General features: G+C 24.9%; 1 protein-coding gene across 1 annotated transcript in view; it reads right to left on the reverse strand.

Annotated features, from left to right (window-relative positions):
* Rgl (Ral guanine nucleotide dissociation stimulator-like) overlaps window positions 1-21,837 on the reverse strand; it is a 34,655-nt gene that overhangs the window by 4,784 nt on the left and 8,034 nt on the right. The window contains 3 exon segments of the mRNA XM_015335762.2: window positions 1,050-1,479; window positions 2,512-2,616; window positions 13,940-14,552. Coding sequence (XP_015191248.2) covers window positions 1,050-1,479; window positions 2,512-2,616; window positions 13,940-14,104 — 700 coding nt within the window. The 5' untranslated portion in view covers window positions 14,105-14,552.

Raw genomic sequence — 21,837 nt, forward strand, 5'->3', positions numbered from 1 at the left:
TTGGATCAATCAATTGATCGATCAGATTCGATTCGTGTTTGTGGTTATTCGTAATTTCCGTTTTATGATTGAATATTTAGAAATGAATTTGTTCTGTGGTGAATGTGTGGGATGATGTGTTATACGATATGTGTGTTTGCTAGCGGATGTTTGCTCATGTTTCTTATCACGATCGGTTCGTTGAGAAATATCGATAAATATGCTGAGGATAGCTGTTTCATTCGTTTGTGTGTACCATAAAAAAGACTAACTCAACTGAATCATTTTACTTGTGACTGGATAAAGAAGCAGCTTTCTTGGACTAACAATAAGCCTCACTCACATCAGTGGTGTTACACACCTGTTCAGTTTAAAGGAATTTCGCTTTAATAGGATCGTATGAATCAAATCTTTCTTTGTTTATCTATATTATTTGCCTAGTCATAACTTTTACAAACATTAGTTTAAAATGTATTTTTAAAATCAAACAAAGAAAGAGAGAGAAAATTAGATCACACGAGAAGATGATATACAGTCGGATACAAAAGTAAATGTGATTTGACAGTGAATTAAAATATGATTTATAAGTGAAATTAATTGTTAATATTATTCAACGTAAATTTCATTTATATGATTTATTTTATTAATGACGTTTGCTCGATGATATCATTTTTCCACGTTAATGATTATTAGCACTAGAAAAGAATAAAAAAGAAAAAGGTGTTTGAGACTATAAACGAACGAGTTGTTCTATCGAACCATTTAACGATTATTCATAAAATTAATGAAAACAAAAATTCATTCAAATGAACTACTAATTTACATGTTGTATAACTATTGAACGAATATCAAATGAATGTTTTAGCTACAATTGAATGAGTGTCTGGAAAAAAAAATAAACAGTTTACACGTTACATATTGCAAATTGCACAAGATAATAAGAAAAAATGATGAAATATAATGAACTATAAAATGAAATGGCCTGAATGACAAGTCAGGTAAAAAGGGCTTGGCACGTAACGTGTTAAATAATATATTAAAATAAAATGTGTATAATAATAATATCTTACCAACTTTATCCTCACGTTGGAATCTATGCAAACGATGCCTAGCCTTGAGCTCGAGTTCCGAGCCAGGTAAACGTCTATGTGCAAAATCGAGAAGCCTAGCTAGTAAGGGATGATTCGGTGGTGTCTTCCAATCACCTGGATAGGCGTCGAGCCAAACGTGAAGCGCCTGAATGAGGGTTTTTCGATGTTGTTCACCGGTGAGGGCACCTGTACTTTCGTCGAGAGCATCGTACCTGGCGAGAAGCAGTTCGAGGACTTCTCGCGGTGTTGTAAAAGCACGATATGTTGCAAGGAAGACGTTGATGTAGGTCGACTCGAGTTCCCCATCGTCGTTGGCTAAACTCTCCACAAGACGTTGAACGGTGCCAGCTTTTAAAAATCTCACTCTTACGGTCTCCCATTCTAAATGTGAAATCTCGTCGTCCGAATCCTAAGAAATAAATTCATTCTATCAATCTTTTCTATTTATATATTTTATTTATATAATATTGTATTGTAATAAATTATATATATAATTTACAATCTAATTTATAATATTTATATGACTATATAATTTTAATTTTATATAATATAATTATATAATATATATTTATTTATTTATTATATAATTTTATTTATATAATATTATATAATTATAATTTTTATTAAATTTACTATATTATATTATATAATTTTAATTTTATATAATTATATAATATATTATATATAATTTATAAATTTTTTATTATATAATTATTTATAATTTTATTAAATTTATTATATTATATTATATTATATAATTTTATTTATATAATATTATATAATTATAATTTTTATTATTTTTATTATATTATATAATTATAATTTTTATTATATTTATTATATTATATTATATAATTTTAATTTTATATAATTATATAATATATTATATATAATTTATAAATTTTTATTATATAATTATAATTTTATTAAATTTATTATATCATATTATATAATTTTAGTAAATAATAAATATTATATTGTACTATATTATATATAATTTTAATTTTATAATATAATTATACAATTTTTAAACATCTATTACATATAAAATTTTCTAACAAATTTTAATTAATTTACTGTATAAGATTACAAATAAAGAATTCGTTCTTAAAATTATATTTCTTTTTAAAATGAATATTTCTCGTAGTAAAAATTGACATGTGACATTAAAAGAGAAAGTGTGATAAAAAAAAAAATCCGACAGTTGATCAACATTTAAAATAAAATTACGAAAGTGATGTCAATCCTGATGGTTTAATATTATGTATAATTTGTGTAATACATGTACATATGTACAATATATTAAATATTATAAAACTTCAAAAAAAAAAAAAAGGTGGAAAAAAACTTTTTGAATAAAAATCCGTAATAATTGGAACGTAGTTTTAATTAAAAGAAAATGAAAAATGTGACAATAAAAAAGAAAAAGAATTAAACTTACCGATGCGGAAAGGCTTCTCGTAGGTCTGTGATAACGAACTTTCTTCAAATAGACAGTATATATGACGCCATCGCCCCTTTCCTCGCCCCATAAGCGCCACGTGGGCTGTAAAAAAAAAAAGAAAAAATAGAGAACGGTGCCAACTTGATTAGGAAACGAAGCGAAAATGCTAAAAGAAACGGGGGTAGGGGGTAAAGGGAAGGGTGGTTTGTAAAGTTGGAATAGTTGGTTGCAGTAAACTCGTGAAAATACGAGTATTTGGGAGAGTACTATAATAATAACCATAATAATAATAATAATAATAGAATTGCATCTGTTGATAATTAACGTACCTAATTTCACGGACTATGAAAATTACATGCATGCATTCTCCTTTAGTCTATCTCTTTCTCTCTCATACTCTTTCATAATAATAGTAGAGAGGAGGCTAATCAATGAACGCGTTATTGTTCAACCATGTACCCAGCGAATTTATTGGGATAATTGAAACCCCCTGGGTTAGTTTTCACTCGACAGATTTGACCTCGCGTATTCTTTCTGATTTTTTTTTTCGTTCGTTCGTTCGTTCGTTCGTTGCATGTAGACGGCAACTGACAATGAACAACAACGATGATAACGATGACGACGATGACGATGACAACAACGATGACCACGAAGAAGACGATGATGATGATGATGATGATGAACGGTTAGAGTACCCATCATTGATCCTTTTATATGTACTCTTCTAAACTAAACCGGATGAGACATTTTATCGTTGAACAACGATACTCGTTTCGCAAACCATCACACGAGATGTATCATCAATTGTATCAACGTTACCGAAATGATAATGTCAATGGTGGGGTACTAATGGTTGTGGTTGTATTAGTGGTGGAGATGGTGGTGTTTGGTGTCTTCGAATTTTCTATTCTATTTATTTTTTTTTTTATCTAAGAATTGAGATCTAATTGAAATCACTTTTATTCGTCGAATATAATTTCGGTTTCTTTATTTTATTTCTATTTGTTTTGTTTGTTTAAAGGTTATTATTGGATAATAAATTATCGGCATGCAATGGGACAACATATGTATATATAACGTGCAAGTAAAAGGAAATTATAATAGCTATAATATGAAAGTATGATTATAGAGGTATAAATATGAATTAGGTTAATTAAAAACGTCTATATAACTCTAATAACGTAACTATTAACTTACATAAATATATATATATATATATAGAATAATTTTTATTCTTATTATGTATTTAACATTTCTATGTAATTATTATATAATTATAACAATACCGTAATAGGAAAGGTGGATTTTGAAGAGTTTTGAAACTACATTGAAAAATAAAAATAAAAATTAGACACCCTCCCCAAAAAAATGAAATAAAATTATTTCTACATCTAATTAAAAATTTGTCAATCCACCCACGTTATTTATTTTACGACATTTAATATTTAATAATTATAAAACTATGTTAAAATATTTATTTAAGATTGAATGTGTTCTCACAAAATAATTTCTACGTCAAATTAAAATCTTTTCAATCCATCCACGTTATTTATTACGACATTTAATATTTAATAATTATAAAACTATGTTAAAATATTTATTTAAGATTGAATGAACACTTAAGTTAATAAGTAAACTCTAATAACGTAACTATTAACTTACATAAATATATATATATATATATATAGAATAATTTTTATTCTTATTATGTATTTAACATTTCTATGTAATTATTATATAATTATAACAATACTGTAATAGGAAAGGTGGATTTTGAAGAGTTTTGAAACTACATTGAAAAATAAAAATAAAAATTAGACACCCTCCCCAAAAAAATGAAATAAAATAATTTCTACGTCAAATTAAAATCTTTTCAATCCATCCACGTTATTTATTACGACATTTAATATTTCATAATAATAAAAATATTGAAAGATATTTATTTAAGATTGAAAATGAACACTCTTAAGTTAATAAATAAACGAAATCCTCTACTTCTTCTTGTTCTTCTTTTTCTTTTTTAAAACACTTTAGTGAGTAATAAACCAAAGCCGATCGTGACTCGAGGTCTTCGTACCTCCTCGTCCTTGAAAGTAGTAGCCCTGATAGGATTGACTTTACGAGCAAAAGTCTATTGTTCGAAGAACAATCCGATTCTACGTGTCAAAGTCTCACACAGTACTGAACGATAACAATTAAATGTTTCTTTCCTTCAATTCTTCCACCCCCACACCCCACCTTCTTCTTCTTCTTCTTCTTCTTCTTCTATCTCATTTTTTCTTTACGTGTATCGTAAAACTTTACTTTTTCAGTTATTTCTTAAAGAACTTCTTATATAATATCACGTTCAGGTAAGTGTATACGTACACAAAACAAGAAATATAATAATATTGAAATGATATTTGCATTAATAATTGTAATTTCTTCAATAACAATTTTTCTAGCATCATCTATATTTAATCCTTAAGCACTTCGCAAATATTTGTACCAGTGTTTGTAATTAACAATAACCAAGTATTATTTTTCAATATTTCTTACTTATCGAATTTTTTCAATTTTATTTTTTTTTTATTGTTCTGTCCTTTCTTAAACTCTTTGCGCCATAGAATATTCAGATAATAAAATAGCCAGCCCTATGTTGCATAGAAATTTGATTACGTTTTAAAAGAAACTAAATTGGTATATTTTTTATTAACCCTTTGACTGCGGCGCGTTTACGAACCAATCCATTAATATGAACGGCGCCGATTTTCGCATGTCAGTCGCTGCGACTGTTTTTTCCATTCGACTACTCTGACCAAAACAGATAATAATGGCAAATAAAATAAAAATATGAATTTTTTTAAATTTTTCTGAAAAACTCCAATTCCACCCTAATACCTTAGCTAATGAACTGCTTAACGAAGTTCACGATTTACGCCGCTTAAAAAGATTCAAACCGATAGACAATATAACTAGATTTTAAGTATACTTCAAGTAGTCTGAGTTAAGGTTAAATATATAATATTATATTTTTGTTACATTAAGATATACATCATACATGTGATATTAATATTAAGAAGGTATTAGCTATTGAGCGAAATACCTGCATGTTATTCTTGTACTATTCTATTTTTACTAACAAATTTGCTTATTGTTACTTTGTAATAGATTGCAAATAAACTCTCATATATAAAAAAAAATTTTTTACGTAATTTTTTAACCTATTTTAATTTATTTTCTTTATTTTGTGCATTCCTTCAATAATAATCGATAATTTAAATATCAAAGATAAAATACAAAAATTATAAAGTAACACAAAGTATAATAACTTTACCAGGATATTTGAATAATTTTAACCTAATTATAAAAATAATAAAACGATAATGTGAACGAATAAAGATAAATACAATTAAAAATAAACGAATTTCAAATATAAAAGCAATTGACCAAACGACATTGAAATAATTGCCAATATTTAGTTGCTATGTTAAATAATACAATAAATTTCATGTTAAATAATTCGGTAAAACAGCAATAAAGGTGTTATAGTAAAAAAAATACAGATGACGTATATTTACGCCTTTCGTGTATATTGATGGATTTGTGAGAGCGTATATATACGCCTTTAGCAGTCAAAGAGTTAATAAAGGTATTATATAATGTAATAATGTAAAAACATAAAAAAAGAGTTAATAACTAATTGTTTTGCGTAAATAAGACGAAATGTAAACTTATGAGCATATGTAGCTATTGCAATAATATTTCGAGGTGGGACTAAAAAATTGTCCCACCGTGCATTATGGTGTATCAAAAAGGTGGGACACTTTTAATCCCATCGTGCCATTCCAAACAGTTAAATAATGCATTAGCACATTTTAACTACTGATAACAATTATCAATTGAAGATATTGTAGCATCTTAAGCATAAATCTTAAAAATATTTGGCTACGGCACGAAGCCTACGAAGCTTTAAGGGTTAATATATCGAAATTCTATTTGCATTTATAATTTTTGCATTATCTACATTTAACATTTATTTACTCGTTTAATTAAAAAAAAAAATGCAATTCCATGTACTTATAACTTTTTATAAACATTTTTGTTTACGAGCACGTTCCCACAGTGTTTTCTTTTTTTTCATGAAATAAACAACGAAGTTTCATTTTATTTTTATTTTTATTTTTATTTTTATTTTTATTTGAAACACCGAACTCACAAGGATGTATTCGATTTTAATTATACACAGGTAATAAATGAAATATTATATTTTGTTTGTGTCATATTTATGTTGTTCTCATTTTCAAATAGAAGATCAAAACAACGAACACGCATATTGTGCACCGACAAAAATGTTTACAAATTTTTAATGATTGAATTAAAAAAAAGAAAAAAAAGTCACGTGTTAAAATGTTATTACGTAGTACATCTTGAGAATAATTTATCAGTGACTGTTGCATTTCTACGTACGTTTGTTTAGTCGATGAAAATATAGATCGCTATAAAAAGCATCAATCCACACGTAATAGTTTCAACTACAAGGATTAAAAACGTATAAACTAATAATACGATGTTTAATCTTGATCTATTTTTTACAGTCATATTGAGAGAGAGGTACGTTTTAAATGTTATAAACAAAACAAAAAAAGAAACTAATAGGTGTACAACTTTACATTTCACCATTTTTCTTATGGAGGGTAAGGAGTAACATCTCTTACGAGAGAAAATGTGAAAAAGTGTCCAGCGTTTTCTAAAAATAATAGTTCAAAAATCTTCCAGAATGGCGCTGGTGAACGTAGAGGTTTAGTATGAATGTAGCAATTGTAAACAAATTGTAAACGAAGTATGCCGAGTTATGTAATAATGTAGTAAATATAACCTTAAAGAATTATTATGAAAAAACATGTAGCTAGAGTGATTTTATTTCGTGAACTGTGAATAATACGTTTATTAATTTTTTATCATTTAATTTTATGAAAAAGTATGTGAATAACAAAACAGTTATGGGTAATATGTTGTGTTGTGAAATTTGTGTGTTCCTTGTATATTCCTCAATCCTACTCTAATAATATTTGGCGCTTACTTTAAAATTTACCCTCAAGCTACTGTGGCGCCACCCTAATTGAATGTATTTCAACGGACACTTTCCATAAACAGAGAAGTTACTCCTAACCTCTATCCTTCATAAACGCTGTAAACAAAAAAAGAAACTAATAAGTGTACAACTTTGCATTCCACCATTTTTCTATCTTCTTTTTCTATATTAAAAAAAAAGTTAGGTTATATTGAAATGTTTCGCGCATTCATCGAAATCTATAGTCAACAGATGGCACTGCTGGATGAATCTGTATCCTTTTTTTATTATTATTAAATTAATTAATTATTTTCTAAATAAATGAATGTAATCAAAACCTAGTTGTATGCAAGTGCAACATTGTGTCAAAATTTCAAGACAATTGGTAAAGTTATTTTTGAAGATTAGAGGTTAGGAACAAACGAAATTTACATTTTTATGTATATATATAGATTAATGTAAACAAAACAAAATATAAAATTATGAAAAAGAATTATTTCTACAATTAATGTTAAGTATGACAATGAGATTATTTGAAACATCTAAGTGTTGCAAACAATATTGCAAACATGAATTTGCAAATGCACGCGAATTATTTCGAAAGACAAATTTATAATATTCCATAAATTTATGGGAAATGTATAGACGAATAGAATAAACCTAAGAAGGGTAGAAAACTTTCTCTTCCTTGTTGTAACTCTCTCTTTCTCTCTCTCTCTCTCTCTCACACACAATCGATATTTCTAATACAAGATTCCAAGAATGTTTCCGGAACCGATCGATTTGTTCGATACTATCATTTTTGTACTTTCTACGAAACGATTACACGAACAATACGATAAAATTCACAACTAGATCTTAAACTATAATTTTTCTTTTCTATGTTATATTATATCATTAATCATTTATTATTAATTATTTAACGACACCATGTGTGTTTTCAAAGAAACAAACTTAGATTAACACTTTTAATTAATCATTTTTTTTTTTTTTTTTTTTTACAAACACTTTCGTAAAAAATGAAACAATCATTGTGAATTTTATATAAAATTTCTATACTTTCTAAATTATTATCATTTATTATTAAAGTTTCTCTTGAATGATATAGTTCAATAATAAAAAAAGAAAGAAATGTAATAATGTTTCTAACTATTAATATTACGAATAGAAAAATGTACTTTTCAATGTAATATAGTATTTTTTATAAAAATATGTAAATTATGTAAATTGTGATATATAGAATTAAAACCTTTCGAAACCCAAAACCATAAAAATTTATTACTCGAAAAGTTAACATACAACCAATCAAAAAAAACTTAATAATGTTAAACCATTAATAACAATTTTGAAAAAATTTTAATATTACGAATAGAAAAATGTACTTTTCAATGTAATATAATATTTTTTATCAAAATATGTAAATTATGTAAATTGTGATATTTAGAGTTAAAACCTTTCGAAACCCAAAACCATCAAAATTTATTACTCGAAAAGTTAACATACAACCAATCAAAAAAAAACTTAATAACGTTCCAAACTATTAATAAACATTTTTTCCAAATTTTAATATTACGAATAAAAAAAATGTACTTTTCAATGTAATATAGTATTTTATCAAAATATGTAAATTATGTAAATTATGATATATATGGAATTAAAACCTTTCAAACCCTAAGACCATAAAAAAAATTGATTACTAGAACAATTTGTATGCACCCAATAAAAAATGTGATTTTCACTTATTCATTTTCAAAATTAAAACACTCGGTATGCATATGTGCATGTGTGCGTGTATGTATTTATGGATATAAAAGTAACACAACATGTGTACTGCTAAGAAGAAGATTACTATGAAAGAGAAAGACAGAGAGAGAGAGAGAGAGAGACAGAGACAGAGAGAAGAAACATTTCTCGTGACAAAGTAGTCGCGTGGGCAATGAAACTGAACGGAAGTTCAAAGAGCGAATGATAAAACAGAACATTGCTAATTCTAAAGACGGAAAAGATTCATTTAGTCTATATTAAAATATACAATGTTATACTTATACATGATACGTATAAAAATAAAATTAAATTTGTCTAATGAAAAAAATACAAAAATACAAAATAATTGTATGACAAATGAAATTAATTTAATAATCGTATAATTCATAAAGTCAATTCAATTTTTGTGAATAAATCAAATTTTGATTGGTGTATTTAATAAAACAAAGTTGACCAATAAATCTGGAAAATGTGACTGAACTTAGAAAAAAAATTTTAATGTCATATTGTAGTCCTAAGTTTTGCATGCAACTTTTGTCCTTTATCCACATTTTCCAACTATCATACTTTCGGAGTTATTTAGGTGGCAAGAGTTGGTGAATCACCCTGTATATATTATACATATACATGTAACATATTGTAACATAACATATATTTAAGAATAAATGATAATATCTAATACAAAAATACAAAATAATTGTATGACAAATGAAATTAATTTCATAATCGTATAATTCATAAAGTCAATTCAATTTTTGTGAATACATTAAATTTTGATTGGTGTATTTAATAAAACAAAGTTGACCAATAAATCTGGAAAATGTGACTGAACCTAGAAAAAAAATTTTAATGTCAAATTGTAATCCTAAATTGTACATGCAACTTTTGTCCTTTATCCACTTTTTTCCAACTATCATACTTTCGGAGTTATTTAGGTGGCAAGAGTTGGTGAATCACCCTGTATATATTATACATATACATATAACATATTGTAACATAACATATATTTAAGAATAAATGATAATATCTAATACAAAAATACAAAATAATTGTATGACAAATGAAATTAATTTCATAATCGTATAATTCATAAAGTAAATTCAATTTTTGTGAATAAATCAAATTTTGATTGGTGTATTTAATAAAACAAAGTTGACCAATAAATCTGGAAAATGTGACTGAACCTAGAAAAAAAATTTTAATGTCAAATTGTAATCCTAAATTGTGCATGCAACTTTTGTCCTTTATCCACATTTTCCAACTATCATACTTTCGGAGTTATTTAGGTGGCAAGAGTTGGTGAATCACCCTGTATATATTATACATATACATATAACATATTGTAACATAACATATATTTAAGAATAAATGATAATATCTAATACAAAAATACAAAATAATTGTATGACAAATGAAATTAATTTAATAATCGTATAATTCATAAAGTAAATTTAATTTTTGTGAATACATTAAATTTTGATTGGTGTATTTAAAAAAAAACAAAGTTGACCAATAAATCTGGAAAATGTGACTGAACCTAGAAAAAAAATTTTAATGTCAAATTGTAATCCTAAATTGTGCATGCAACTTTTGTCCTTTATCCACTTTTTTTGCAACTATCATAATTTCGGAGATATTGAACTATATCATTCATAAGAAACTTTAATAATAAATGATAATAATTTACAAAGTATAGAAATTTTATATAAAATTCACAATGATTGTTTTATTGATACTTACGTATTAACGTCACCGTAACAAAATTCCTCTAATGCGAACACCGTAATTTGTTGCGACAAATCATAGAATAAAACACTTTATTTAAAATCAAAACACTTTCAAAATTCAAAAAATTTTATTTCTAAAAAGTAGTTAATCGGATTTCGGTGGAAAATGGACCGATATAAAATTTAACATAGATTCAAAACAGTCTCTATTTTCTTTCACCTGATGCTGTCGCCATAAACCTGACGAAACCCTGACGCAACCCTGACGGTTGCTGTATGCAAACAACAAGGTTGTTGTGTGCGAACAACAAGATTGCTCTTTATTGGCGCATTAGCGGAATTTTTGCTGCGGTGGCGTTAATACGTAAGTACCGTTTTATTTTTTACGAAAGTGTTAGTAAAAAAAAAAAATAATTAATTAAAACTATCATACTTAGGTGACAAGAGTTGGTGAATCACTCTGTATATATTATACATATACGTATTGTAATATAACATATAGTTAAGAATAAATGATAATATCTATTAAAATCAACTAAAGTAATCAAATAACATCGTCAAACAAATTCTTCTATTCTTCTTAACACTTCACAAGTGTTTCACAAATCGTTCTCAAATCAAGTTTAATATATTACAGTGATCTCAGTCACGTGGAATGCAACGGTGCGTGAGAAAACGCACAAATCTTTACGCTTGTTTTGTATTATAAACAAATAATAGAACGTGGTCGAGAATTTCTATTCAATGTTCTATTTGATAATTCGAAAAAATGCAAAAATATAAAAGTATGTGGTAGGGATAGAAAAATTTTGATTGTAACATTGGAAACAAAACGTTTTTGTGTTAAAAATATCACATTTATAAAAACTTATTATATTTTGAAGAAAAGAATTGAACAGAAATATTTTGGAATTGTATATTTGTATTTTTGGATTAAATAGAAAAATGAAATAATTTATAATTTATTTATTTATTATAATAGAACATTTGAATTTATTTCATGATTTATTATGGAACAAAATAAAATGATAAAGGTATTTTGATTGGTGTATTTAAAAAAAAAACAAAGTTAACCAATAAATCTGAAAAATGTGACTGAACTTAGGAAAAAAATATTAATGTCATATTGTAGTCCTAAGTTTTGCATTTTTAATTTTACTTTTTTGCAACTATCATACTTTCGGAATTATTTAGGTGGCAAGAGTTGGTGAATCACCCTGTATATGTTTTATTTATTAAATTTTTTATTAAATTCATTTACCTTTTGTCCTCATCTACTTTTTTGCAACTATCATACTTTCGGAATTATTTAGGTGGCAAGAATTGGTGAATCACCCTGTATATGTTTTAAATACATAACGCATTATAAACAATTGGAGTAATAAATTTGTATGGTTTTGGGGTTTCGAAAGGTTTTAATTCTATATATTATAATTTACATTGTATCATTTAAATACATAACGTGCATTATGTATTATGTTCATTTTACAAAATTCAATTATTTAACAACCGATGATGAATTTGAAATTGACGACATGTAGATATATTCATAAATAATTAATACGTATATTCATACTAATAATTATATAGTTTGAAATACAATAATATATTTCGTATTTTGTAAAATGAACAAAAGAATTTTCTCACCTCCCGGGTTTGTAATTCTAACAGAAAAATCTAAAGTTCAGGTTTCCGGTCAGGTAACGCATAATTACACGGTTCCGTAGTTAGCTGTCGTTGTTGGCCATCACGTTAATTTAAGTATATTACTAATGTAAGTAGCGAATAGACAATTAAATTTAAAAGTTTGTTGCTAAAAGCCTTAAGGGCTCAGGATGACGATGATGATGATGATGATGATAATAATGATGAGTCACGTGTCAGGAAATTAAATGTCATGAGCACTTTAAGATTATAAACTTAAGTTGCGTGTGTAAACTCACATCAACGTGAAATTACATTTACTACATTTATTTCAATTATTATTTCAATTATAATGCAACAAATAATACGTGTGCTTGAAACTTTTTAAAACTCGTTGAAAGTACAACGTTGCTTACTTTAAATAAAATACAAAAATATTTGTGAAATGTGCGTTCACGAATAAAAACAACAAATGAATTATTCTACAAAAATATAATATAATATATTCAATGAACAACGTGACAAGGAATAAAAATATAAATTAAAAAATACGACCAATAAGAAGACCAATAATAGGGGGTGTGTGTTTTTCGTGCGTGTTGACTTTGTTTAAAACTCATCGTTGCTTACTTTAAATAAAATACAAAAATATTTGTGAAATGTGCGTTCACGAATAAAAACAACAAATGAATTATTCTACAAAAATATAATATAATATATTCAATGAACAACGTGACAAGGAATAAAAATATAAATTAAAAAATACGACCAATAAGAAGACCAATAATAGGGGGTGTGTGTTTTTCGTGCGTGTTGACTTTGTTTAAAACTCATCGTTGCTTACTTTAAAAAAAATACTAAAATATTTGTGAAATGTGCGTTCACGAATAAAAACAACAAATGAATTATTCTACAAAAATATAATATAATATATTCAATGAACAACGTGACAAGGAATAAAAATATAAATGCAAAAATACGACCAATAAGAAGACCAATAATAGGGGGTGTGTGTTTTTCGTGCGTGTTGACTTTGTTTAAAACTCATCGTTGCTTACTTTAAATAAAATACTAAAATAATTGTGAAATGTGCGTTCACGAATAAAAACAATAAATGAATTATTCTACAAAAATATAATATAATATATTCAATGAACAACGTGACAAGAAATAAAAATATAAATAAAACAATACGACCAATAAGAAGACCAATAATAGGCGTGTTGACTTTGTTTACCTGCTGCACGTACCACTGCGTTGAACTTTGATTCTTCTTTTGGCTCGGCTTGCAGGGTGCACAAAGTAGAAAGGGTGCCAGTTTGTTGACGCCCTTAACACTTGTCGACGCCGGCGGGGGCGACGTTGGGCTTAGCCCATCATCCCCCAACACGGGCCACAGCATCCACGTCCAAAATATTTCTCGAACTTTCTTCCTCCTCCTCCTCCTCCCCTTCCTACCTCCCTCCCTTTCCTTCCTCCCCCTTCCTCCTCCACCAATTCCCTTAACCTTTCTTCAATTTTTAATTCGCGTTAAATTTTACAACCCCCATCCTCTTCCTCTTTCCCCATTTCATTTTCTCTACTTTTTGAAATTTACTTCCTTCCCCCTCTTAGCCCCTTAACTTTCTTTCTTTTTTTCTCTCTTTTGTTTATTGTTCAAGAAACAAATTTGTTGTTTGTCAGAGTGAAGAAAAAAAAGCAAATGAGAAAGATGAAGGTTAGGGAAAAGAGATGTTATATATTAAAAGATTCAAATGATCATCATCATCCCCAAAACGTGATTGGATTCGATTCATTTCATTCTCGTAATTTTGATCTTCTCGACCGATTGTCTTTCATCACCGAACGATCTAGAAATGATCATGCGAGTTATATTTTTAATTGATATATTATTAAGAATATGTATATGTATATATGTATATGTATATAGAAATTAATTAATTTTAATTAATTTAACTACTCAGGGTCCCCGTTTGTGATGCAACAACAATTCAAGCATTCCACTTTAAAATTCATTATATATTCCAACATAAACGTGGTGTGTATCTTGAATCAACTCTTTGGATATCCAAAATAGACATCATCGTTTAATACTCGCACCTTATATTGTTCATGTTTACCAAACCAAGATTAAAATGATCAATCACTTTCTCTTCGCACTGTCCATCAAGTCTCTCTACTCCAGTTTTCTCCTCATTCTTAATCAGAATACTCTCACCATTTATATCACCATATACCCAACTCATCCACGATCCTAACTGTTGCTGCTCTGGTCTTGGTTTTTCTGTGTATCTGTCACTCCCCTAATAATAATTTCCTTATTAACCTTTTTCATTGGATAGAAGTACTTCTCCTTTTGAATTATTGTTGTCTTGCGATATGGTAATTGATATCGTGTCATCAAAATTTACAGTCACTAATCTATTTGGTTTACCAAAATGTACAGTCGCCAATCTATTTGGTTCACCAAAATGTACAGTCGCCAATCTATTTGGTTTACCAAACAATAGATCCTTCATTTGATCATCAATCATAATGTCCCTCTCTTCTTCTGGATTTATCTTTAAACGGTTCATAATTATCATAATTTCTGATAACGCGAAGATGATCTTTCCTTCATCATCAAAAATTTCATCATCTCTCAAGTCTGTATATTTCATATTCACCTGTGCTATTATTAATTTGAACTATGCCTTCAGTTTACAAATTGATTATTACCTATTACCCATTAAGTTCATAATATCAGGAGACCACATCACAAATCGGACAGCTTCATTCTTTAAGCTACATAAATTAATATAGTCGAAAAAGTTGTCTGAATCACTTTCTGTTGTCTATTTGTCAATAGACGAAGTAGGATATTTTTTGGAATACCTTCAGAGGATTGACTCTTATTTTAATTAATTTGTCATCTGACAAGCGATCGTTTCTTCGATTGTTACTATAAAATTATTCTATTTTATCTTTATAATCATAAACATTTTGATATATTAGATAAGATTATCTTTTACAACGGTATTTATATAGTTTTCATCGTTTCGAGTTTTGACGAATAAGATTGGTAATCTTTGATAATAAATTATATTGTTGATATAAATGAATAAAAACATACACAAAGGTAAACAAGATAATAGGTAAGGTAACAGGTAACCAATAAAAAAAGGTACACAAGTACGAACAGTTAAATGACAGTTTTATAAATAAAATTAAAAAAAAATCGAATAAAAAGTTTCGTCTAATTTATCTTTTCTAAAAAGTTTCTTTTTGTTTTTTTAGACACCACGTCGACAAATAAAAAAATTACTTCTCACCCCCCAGGAAAAAAAGAAAAAAAGAAAAAAAAAACATTGTGTCTATGTTAGAAACGTCGAAACCTTTCCAATTTAATTCTAGTGTATTGAAATTTAAATATTGTTAGTTTAAAAATAGACAGGGGAAAACTTTTCAAACGAGTCAATACATTGGAAAAATCGATATTTTTAATTAAATAAAGAAAATAGAAGCTTCATACAATGTACACTATCAATGTAATCATAGTATGTATCATGATATGATATATATATATAATACATATAAGAATATTATATAAATAAAATATATTATAAAAATAAAATTTAAATATTAATATATAATTGGATTGTAAATAAAAATATTAATATAAATAATAATATATATAATTATTATACTATTATAATAATATTATATGTAATATAATATATTATAATTTATATTATTATATTTTATATTATATATATATATATATATATTATAATATTATAATATTATATATAATATATAATAATATAAATAATATAATAATATTATTATTATATTATATATATTTACAAAATATAATATTTTTATTATATATTTAATAAATTATTTTAATTTATAAAATATAATATTTATAAATTAATATTAATGTAAAAAATATATATAATATATATTTAATTTATAAAATAATATTAAATTATAAATATAATATTGTATATATATATATATAGTTTTTCTTTGTCCAACAAAGATATAAATTGAGATGTGTAGAACGCATGGTACTCAAGGTACTAAAGATGGCACATGAAGGAAGGGTTAATAAAAACGATATTTGCATCTATCGATTTTCGATGTTCATAGAGTAATATTGGAAAATTAAAAAATTTCTTTTTCATCAATGATAAGATTATTCTTGTGTTCCTCTTTCTTTTTCTTCTTTTCTTTTTTTTTTTTTCTCATTCCCTAATTATACGTTCACCTCACTTTTATTTCCTTTTAAAAACTAAACTGATTATTATTGAAATTTTTAATGGAAATATTCTATATTCGCGATTAATTTTCGATAAATTAGTCAATTTTTCCATTGGTTTTTTCTTTATCGTTTCAAAAAAAAAAAAAAAAAAGAAATACGACATTCAAATGAAAAGATTACTTATTAATGAAGAAAAATGGAAACAACTCTTGTTGACGATGTAATATTAATCAATGCATGCATATCGTTAATTAAATATACTTTTGTATCTTTTATTTTATTTTTAATTCATCTTTCAAAATGAAATTGTGAAAAATGATCGATAGGAAGAATTTTTTTCATAATTTTACAAGTAAAATTATTAATTTACATGTTATTACTTTTATTATTATTATTATTATTATTATTATTATTATTATTATTATTTAAAATAGATTTCTTTTATTTATTATTATAAGCAAGCACCGCATGAATTTGATTATAAGAAACCTAAAGTTTTTCTTTTCTTTTTTTTTTTCTTATTGTAATATTTCACGTTTTAATTAATTAACCTTGACGCGTGCAAACCCTGAACATAAACTATTACTTAAGAAGAAAAAAACCCCTTTTCTCTTTCTTACCTTTTTAATTATGTTAATGAATTTTTATTTAGAAATATGAAATTTGATAAATGTAACAAATTATTGTTTAATCATTCGTCATTTTAATTGGCAAAGTTAATGTCGTTTAGAAACAGTAATAAGAATTCCAAGTTTCTAACACTATAAACGAATACTTAGCATTTTAATTAGTTCATTTACGCAATTCTGATTAAAACCTGTTGCCGAGAAAAAAAAGGAAAAAAAGAAAAACAAAGTAAGAATCTACTTGACCTGCAAAAAGAACAAATTTATCTCACTTTATTTCACTTTATTTTATATCAATGAATTATTTTATTACAAATATTAAACTCAGATCTAACATTTGTTAATAAATCATTATAATTATTATCAACAGACAATAATATTCAAATTTATTTAAATATAACTAATGATAAGAAAACATTCGAAATTATTTTAATATTTGTATATACTTTAATTATTATTTTAATGAAAATAATTGACGATCTATATATATATTTATAAATAACCGCTTTTATTTCTATTTAAAAACTTAATTGATTATTATTGAAATTTTATTTATATAAAAATAAAAATATATAATTTCAAATTATATAATAAATAAAATTATATAATATATAATAATATACTATACTATACTACACTATACTATACAATACTATACTATATTATACTATATATATAGTATATAGTATAGTATAGTATACTATACTATATATATAGTATATAGTATAGTATAATAGTAGATACTAGTATATAGTGGTAGTATATACTATAGTATAGTATACTATATATATTATGTATATTAGGGTGGGTCAAAAAAATGACTTTTTTTTTTTTTTTCAAGTGCCACGGAAAAATGGGTTGCTAGACACCTTAAAACAATTCTCACCAAATATGAGCTCTTCATTTTAATAGGAAGATCCTCCGCATCGCAGTTTTTTTATTTTTTTTTCAGTCCAATAGATTAAAATTCATACCTATTATATATTGACTGTACAGAAAAATGTTCTAGACGAATTTTGTAGGAAATTTAATGCTCTACAAAAAAGGTATCTTATATTTTTTCCGTAAACCTCACCATTTGTCTAATTAATCATCAAATTTAAATCTTCAATATCATTGAAATGGATGACTATTAAAAAGTGCACAATACAAATTTATATATATATATATATATATGTATAATTTATTTATTAATGTATTATATGTATAATTCAATTATTAATGTGTATTATATGTTATATATACTTATTAATGTATTATATGTTATATATAATTAGTAATGTATTACATATATATATATATATGATAGCTTAAGATAACTTTAGTAGAAAAATAAAAATAAACGAAAAAAATATTCATCAAAAGTTCTCCACACATACGCACACACGTACGATAAAAAAGTGTCGATGCCCGTGTACGCCTCGTTTTCGATAAAACTCGAACTGCCTGTTACGACTTGTCACAGAAAAGAAGAAGAGAGGAAGAAGGATGAAAAAGATATTTAAAAAAAAAACACACACACACATTGACGGAGAAAAGATCGTAAATAACTAACACAGACACACACACACATACACACACACACATACACACATATATATACACTTTATACGATAAATGGGATGAAGAATCTTTAACGAACCACCCCAGTGCAATTAAAATTTTCGTCTTGGTTAACGAGCAACCGATATTAATTAAAAAAAAAAAAAAAAAAAAAAAAAATGGAAAAAAAAACAAGCTTTGCACTTTAATAATTTTGGATAAAGTTCAACGAACTATTTTCCACCACCTCTACTACCTTTTCGTACTTCTTCACCCCCCACACCCCTATTAAAGTTTCCTACTCCTCGTGAATCATTTAATAGGAGAAAACTGTTGTTGAAAAATGTTTTTTCTTTTTTTCTCGTAATGAAATCAATTAAATTTTACTGTTTTTTTTTCTTCTTATTTTTCTTTCAATCAAAGTTTCCTGTTTACAATTATTTCAAATATATTTCTAGTGAAAAGGATAAAAATAAAACTATGACTTTATGAAAATATTATTTAGTTGTTTTTTTTTTTTCTTTATCTGTACTAATGTAGTAATTATAAAAATTCAAATTTATATTAGAATAAAAAGTATTTAAAAAGTATTTAAAATCAGTAAAGATTTTAGGATTTTTTTTCTAAATTAATAAATAATTTATTTAGAATATGCATCAATTATTTAGTTGTTTTTTTTCATCTATACTAATGTAATAATTATAAAAATTCAAATTTATATTTGAATGAAGAGTATTTAAAAAGTATTTAAAATCAGTAAAGATTTTAGATTTTTTTTTCTAAATTAATAAATAATTTATTTAGAATAGGCATCAATTATTTAGTTGTTTTTTTTTATCTATACTAATGTAATAATTATAAAAATTCAAATTTATATTTGAATAAAAAGTATTTAAAAAGTATTTAAAATCAGTAAAGATTTTAGATTTTTTTTAAATTAATAAATAATTTAGAATTTAGAATTTGTTTAGTATATGCATCTCAATCAATAATTTATGGTTAATATTTTTTTAAATAAATAAATAATTTAAAATTTAGTATTCATTTGGAAAATATGAATCAGTAAAAATTGTAGATTTTTTTTTAAATTAATAAATAATATAAAATTTAGTATTTATTTGGAAAATATGCATCAGTAAAAATTGTAGATTTTTTTTTTTTAATTTAATAAATAATATAAAATTTAGTATGTATTTGGAAAATATGCATCAGTAAAAATTGTAGATTTTTTTTTAAATTAACAAATAATATAAAATTTAATATTTATTTGGAAAATATGCATCAGTAAAAATTGTAGATTTTTTTTTTTTTAAATTAATAAATAATTAAAAAAACTTTGAATTTGTTTAGAAAATATACATCGATTAAATGCTTAATTATTGACTAGTACAACGTAGAAAAAAATGTTCTTCTTTAGAATTTGATCATATTTCTATGAGAGGTATTGTTTTCTATGATAAGAGAATACGTATTCACGTTTAAACGTATATACATCTATATATCTAATATATATATATATATAAATATATGAGATAAGTTCATAAATAGTGCATAAATATATAAAATGTGATTTCAAACGATGCAACACATCCTGTCAACGTTCTATTCTGACGAATATTATATTTCGTTAGAAATCTAACGATAAATACGACGCCGAAGAATGACTAACGTTTCCTCATATGATGATAAATCCTATCATACTATTTATTATATTATTTTATTGGTCATCTAACTTCCACAGATACAACTTATCTTTAAACACATATGTATTCGTATGTACATATATGAAGAATAAAAAACAAAAAACAAAAAATAAGTAATTTAAACAATTATTTCTTCTTCAAACTAATCTGACCAAAGTAACAAAAAACAAATTCTATTTCAACATTTTATATACAATATTATAATTATTAAAGAAAAATATATTATAAATAATATATAATAAAAAAAAAAAATAATAAAAAAATATATAATAAAAATAATTAAAAGAAAAAAATAATAATAAAAATAATACATATATATTTGTGTTTGTGTGAGATATACATCTCACAATGCAAATATGCAAATATATATAATAATACATATATATATAATATATATTATATATATTTACACAAAAAACCTTTCATTATTTTATATATTTTATATATTTATATATTTATATATTTATATATTATATATGTATTATATATATTTTATATACAATATTATAATTATTAAAGAAAAATATATTGTAAATAATATATAATAAAAAAAAATAATAATAAAAAAATATATAATAAAAATAAATATATATATATATATATATATATATATATATATATATATATATTTACACAAAAAACATTTCATTATTATTTTATTTTCTTTATCGTTACTCTTCCTCTTTATTATTATTTAATTATTTAATTTACTTTTTTTTATCATCTAATTTTTAATTCACTATTAATTTATTTAATTTCATTTTTTTAATTATCTAATTTTTAATTTACTTCATTTACTTCATTTACTTGATTTATTTCATAGTTTTCGTTACACATTCGATTTCTTTTTTATAATACATACTTGATAATAATCAATGAATGAATTAATGAATGATGAATGAATGGAAAAAACTATAAATAGATAAACGTACATTTTCATGAATGAAATTATTAACTAAACTAGAAATTACAAATTTCAACTTCTTTGAATATTTTTCTTATCGTCTAACTTTCAAAC

Source organism: Polistes dominula, unplaced genomic scaffold (assembly GCF_049000335.1).
Source record: "Polistes dominula isolate Pdom_NZ unplaced genomic scaffold, Pdom_raw_medaka contig_79, whole genome shotgun sequence".
Lineage (NCBI taxonomy): Eukaryota > Metazoa > Arthropoda > Insecta > Hymenoptera > Vespidae > Polistes > Polistes dominula.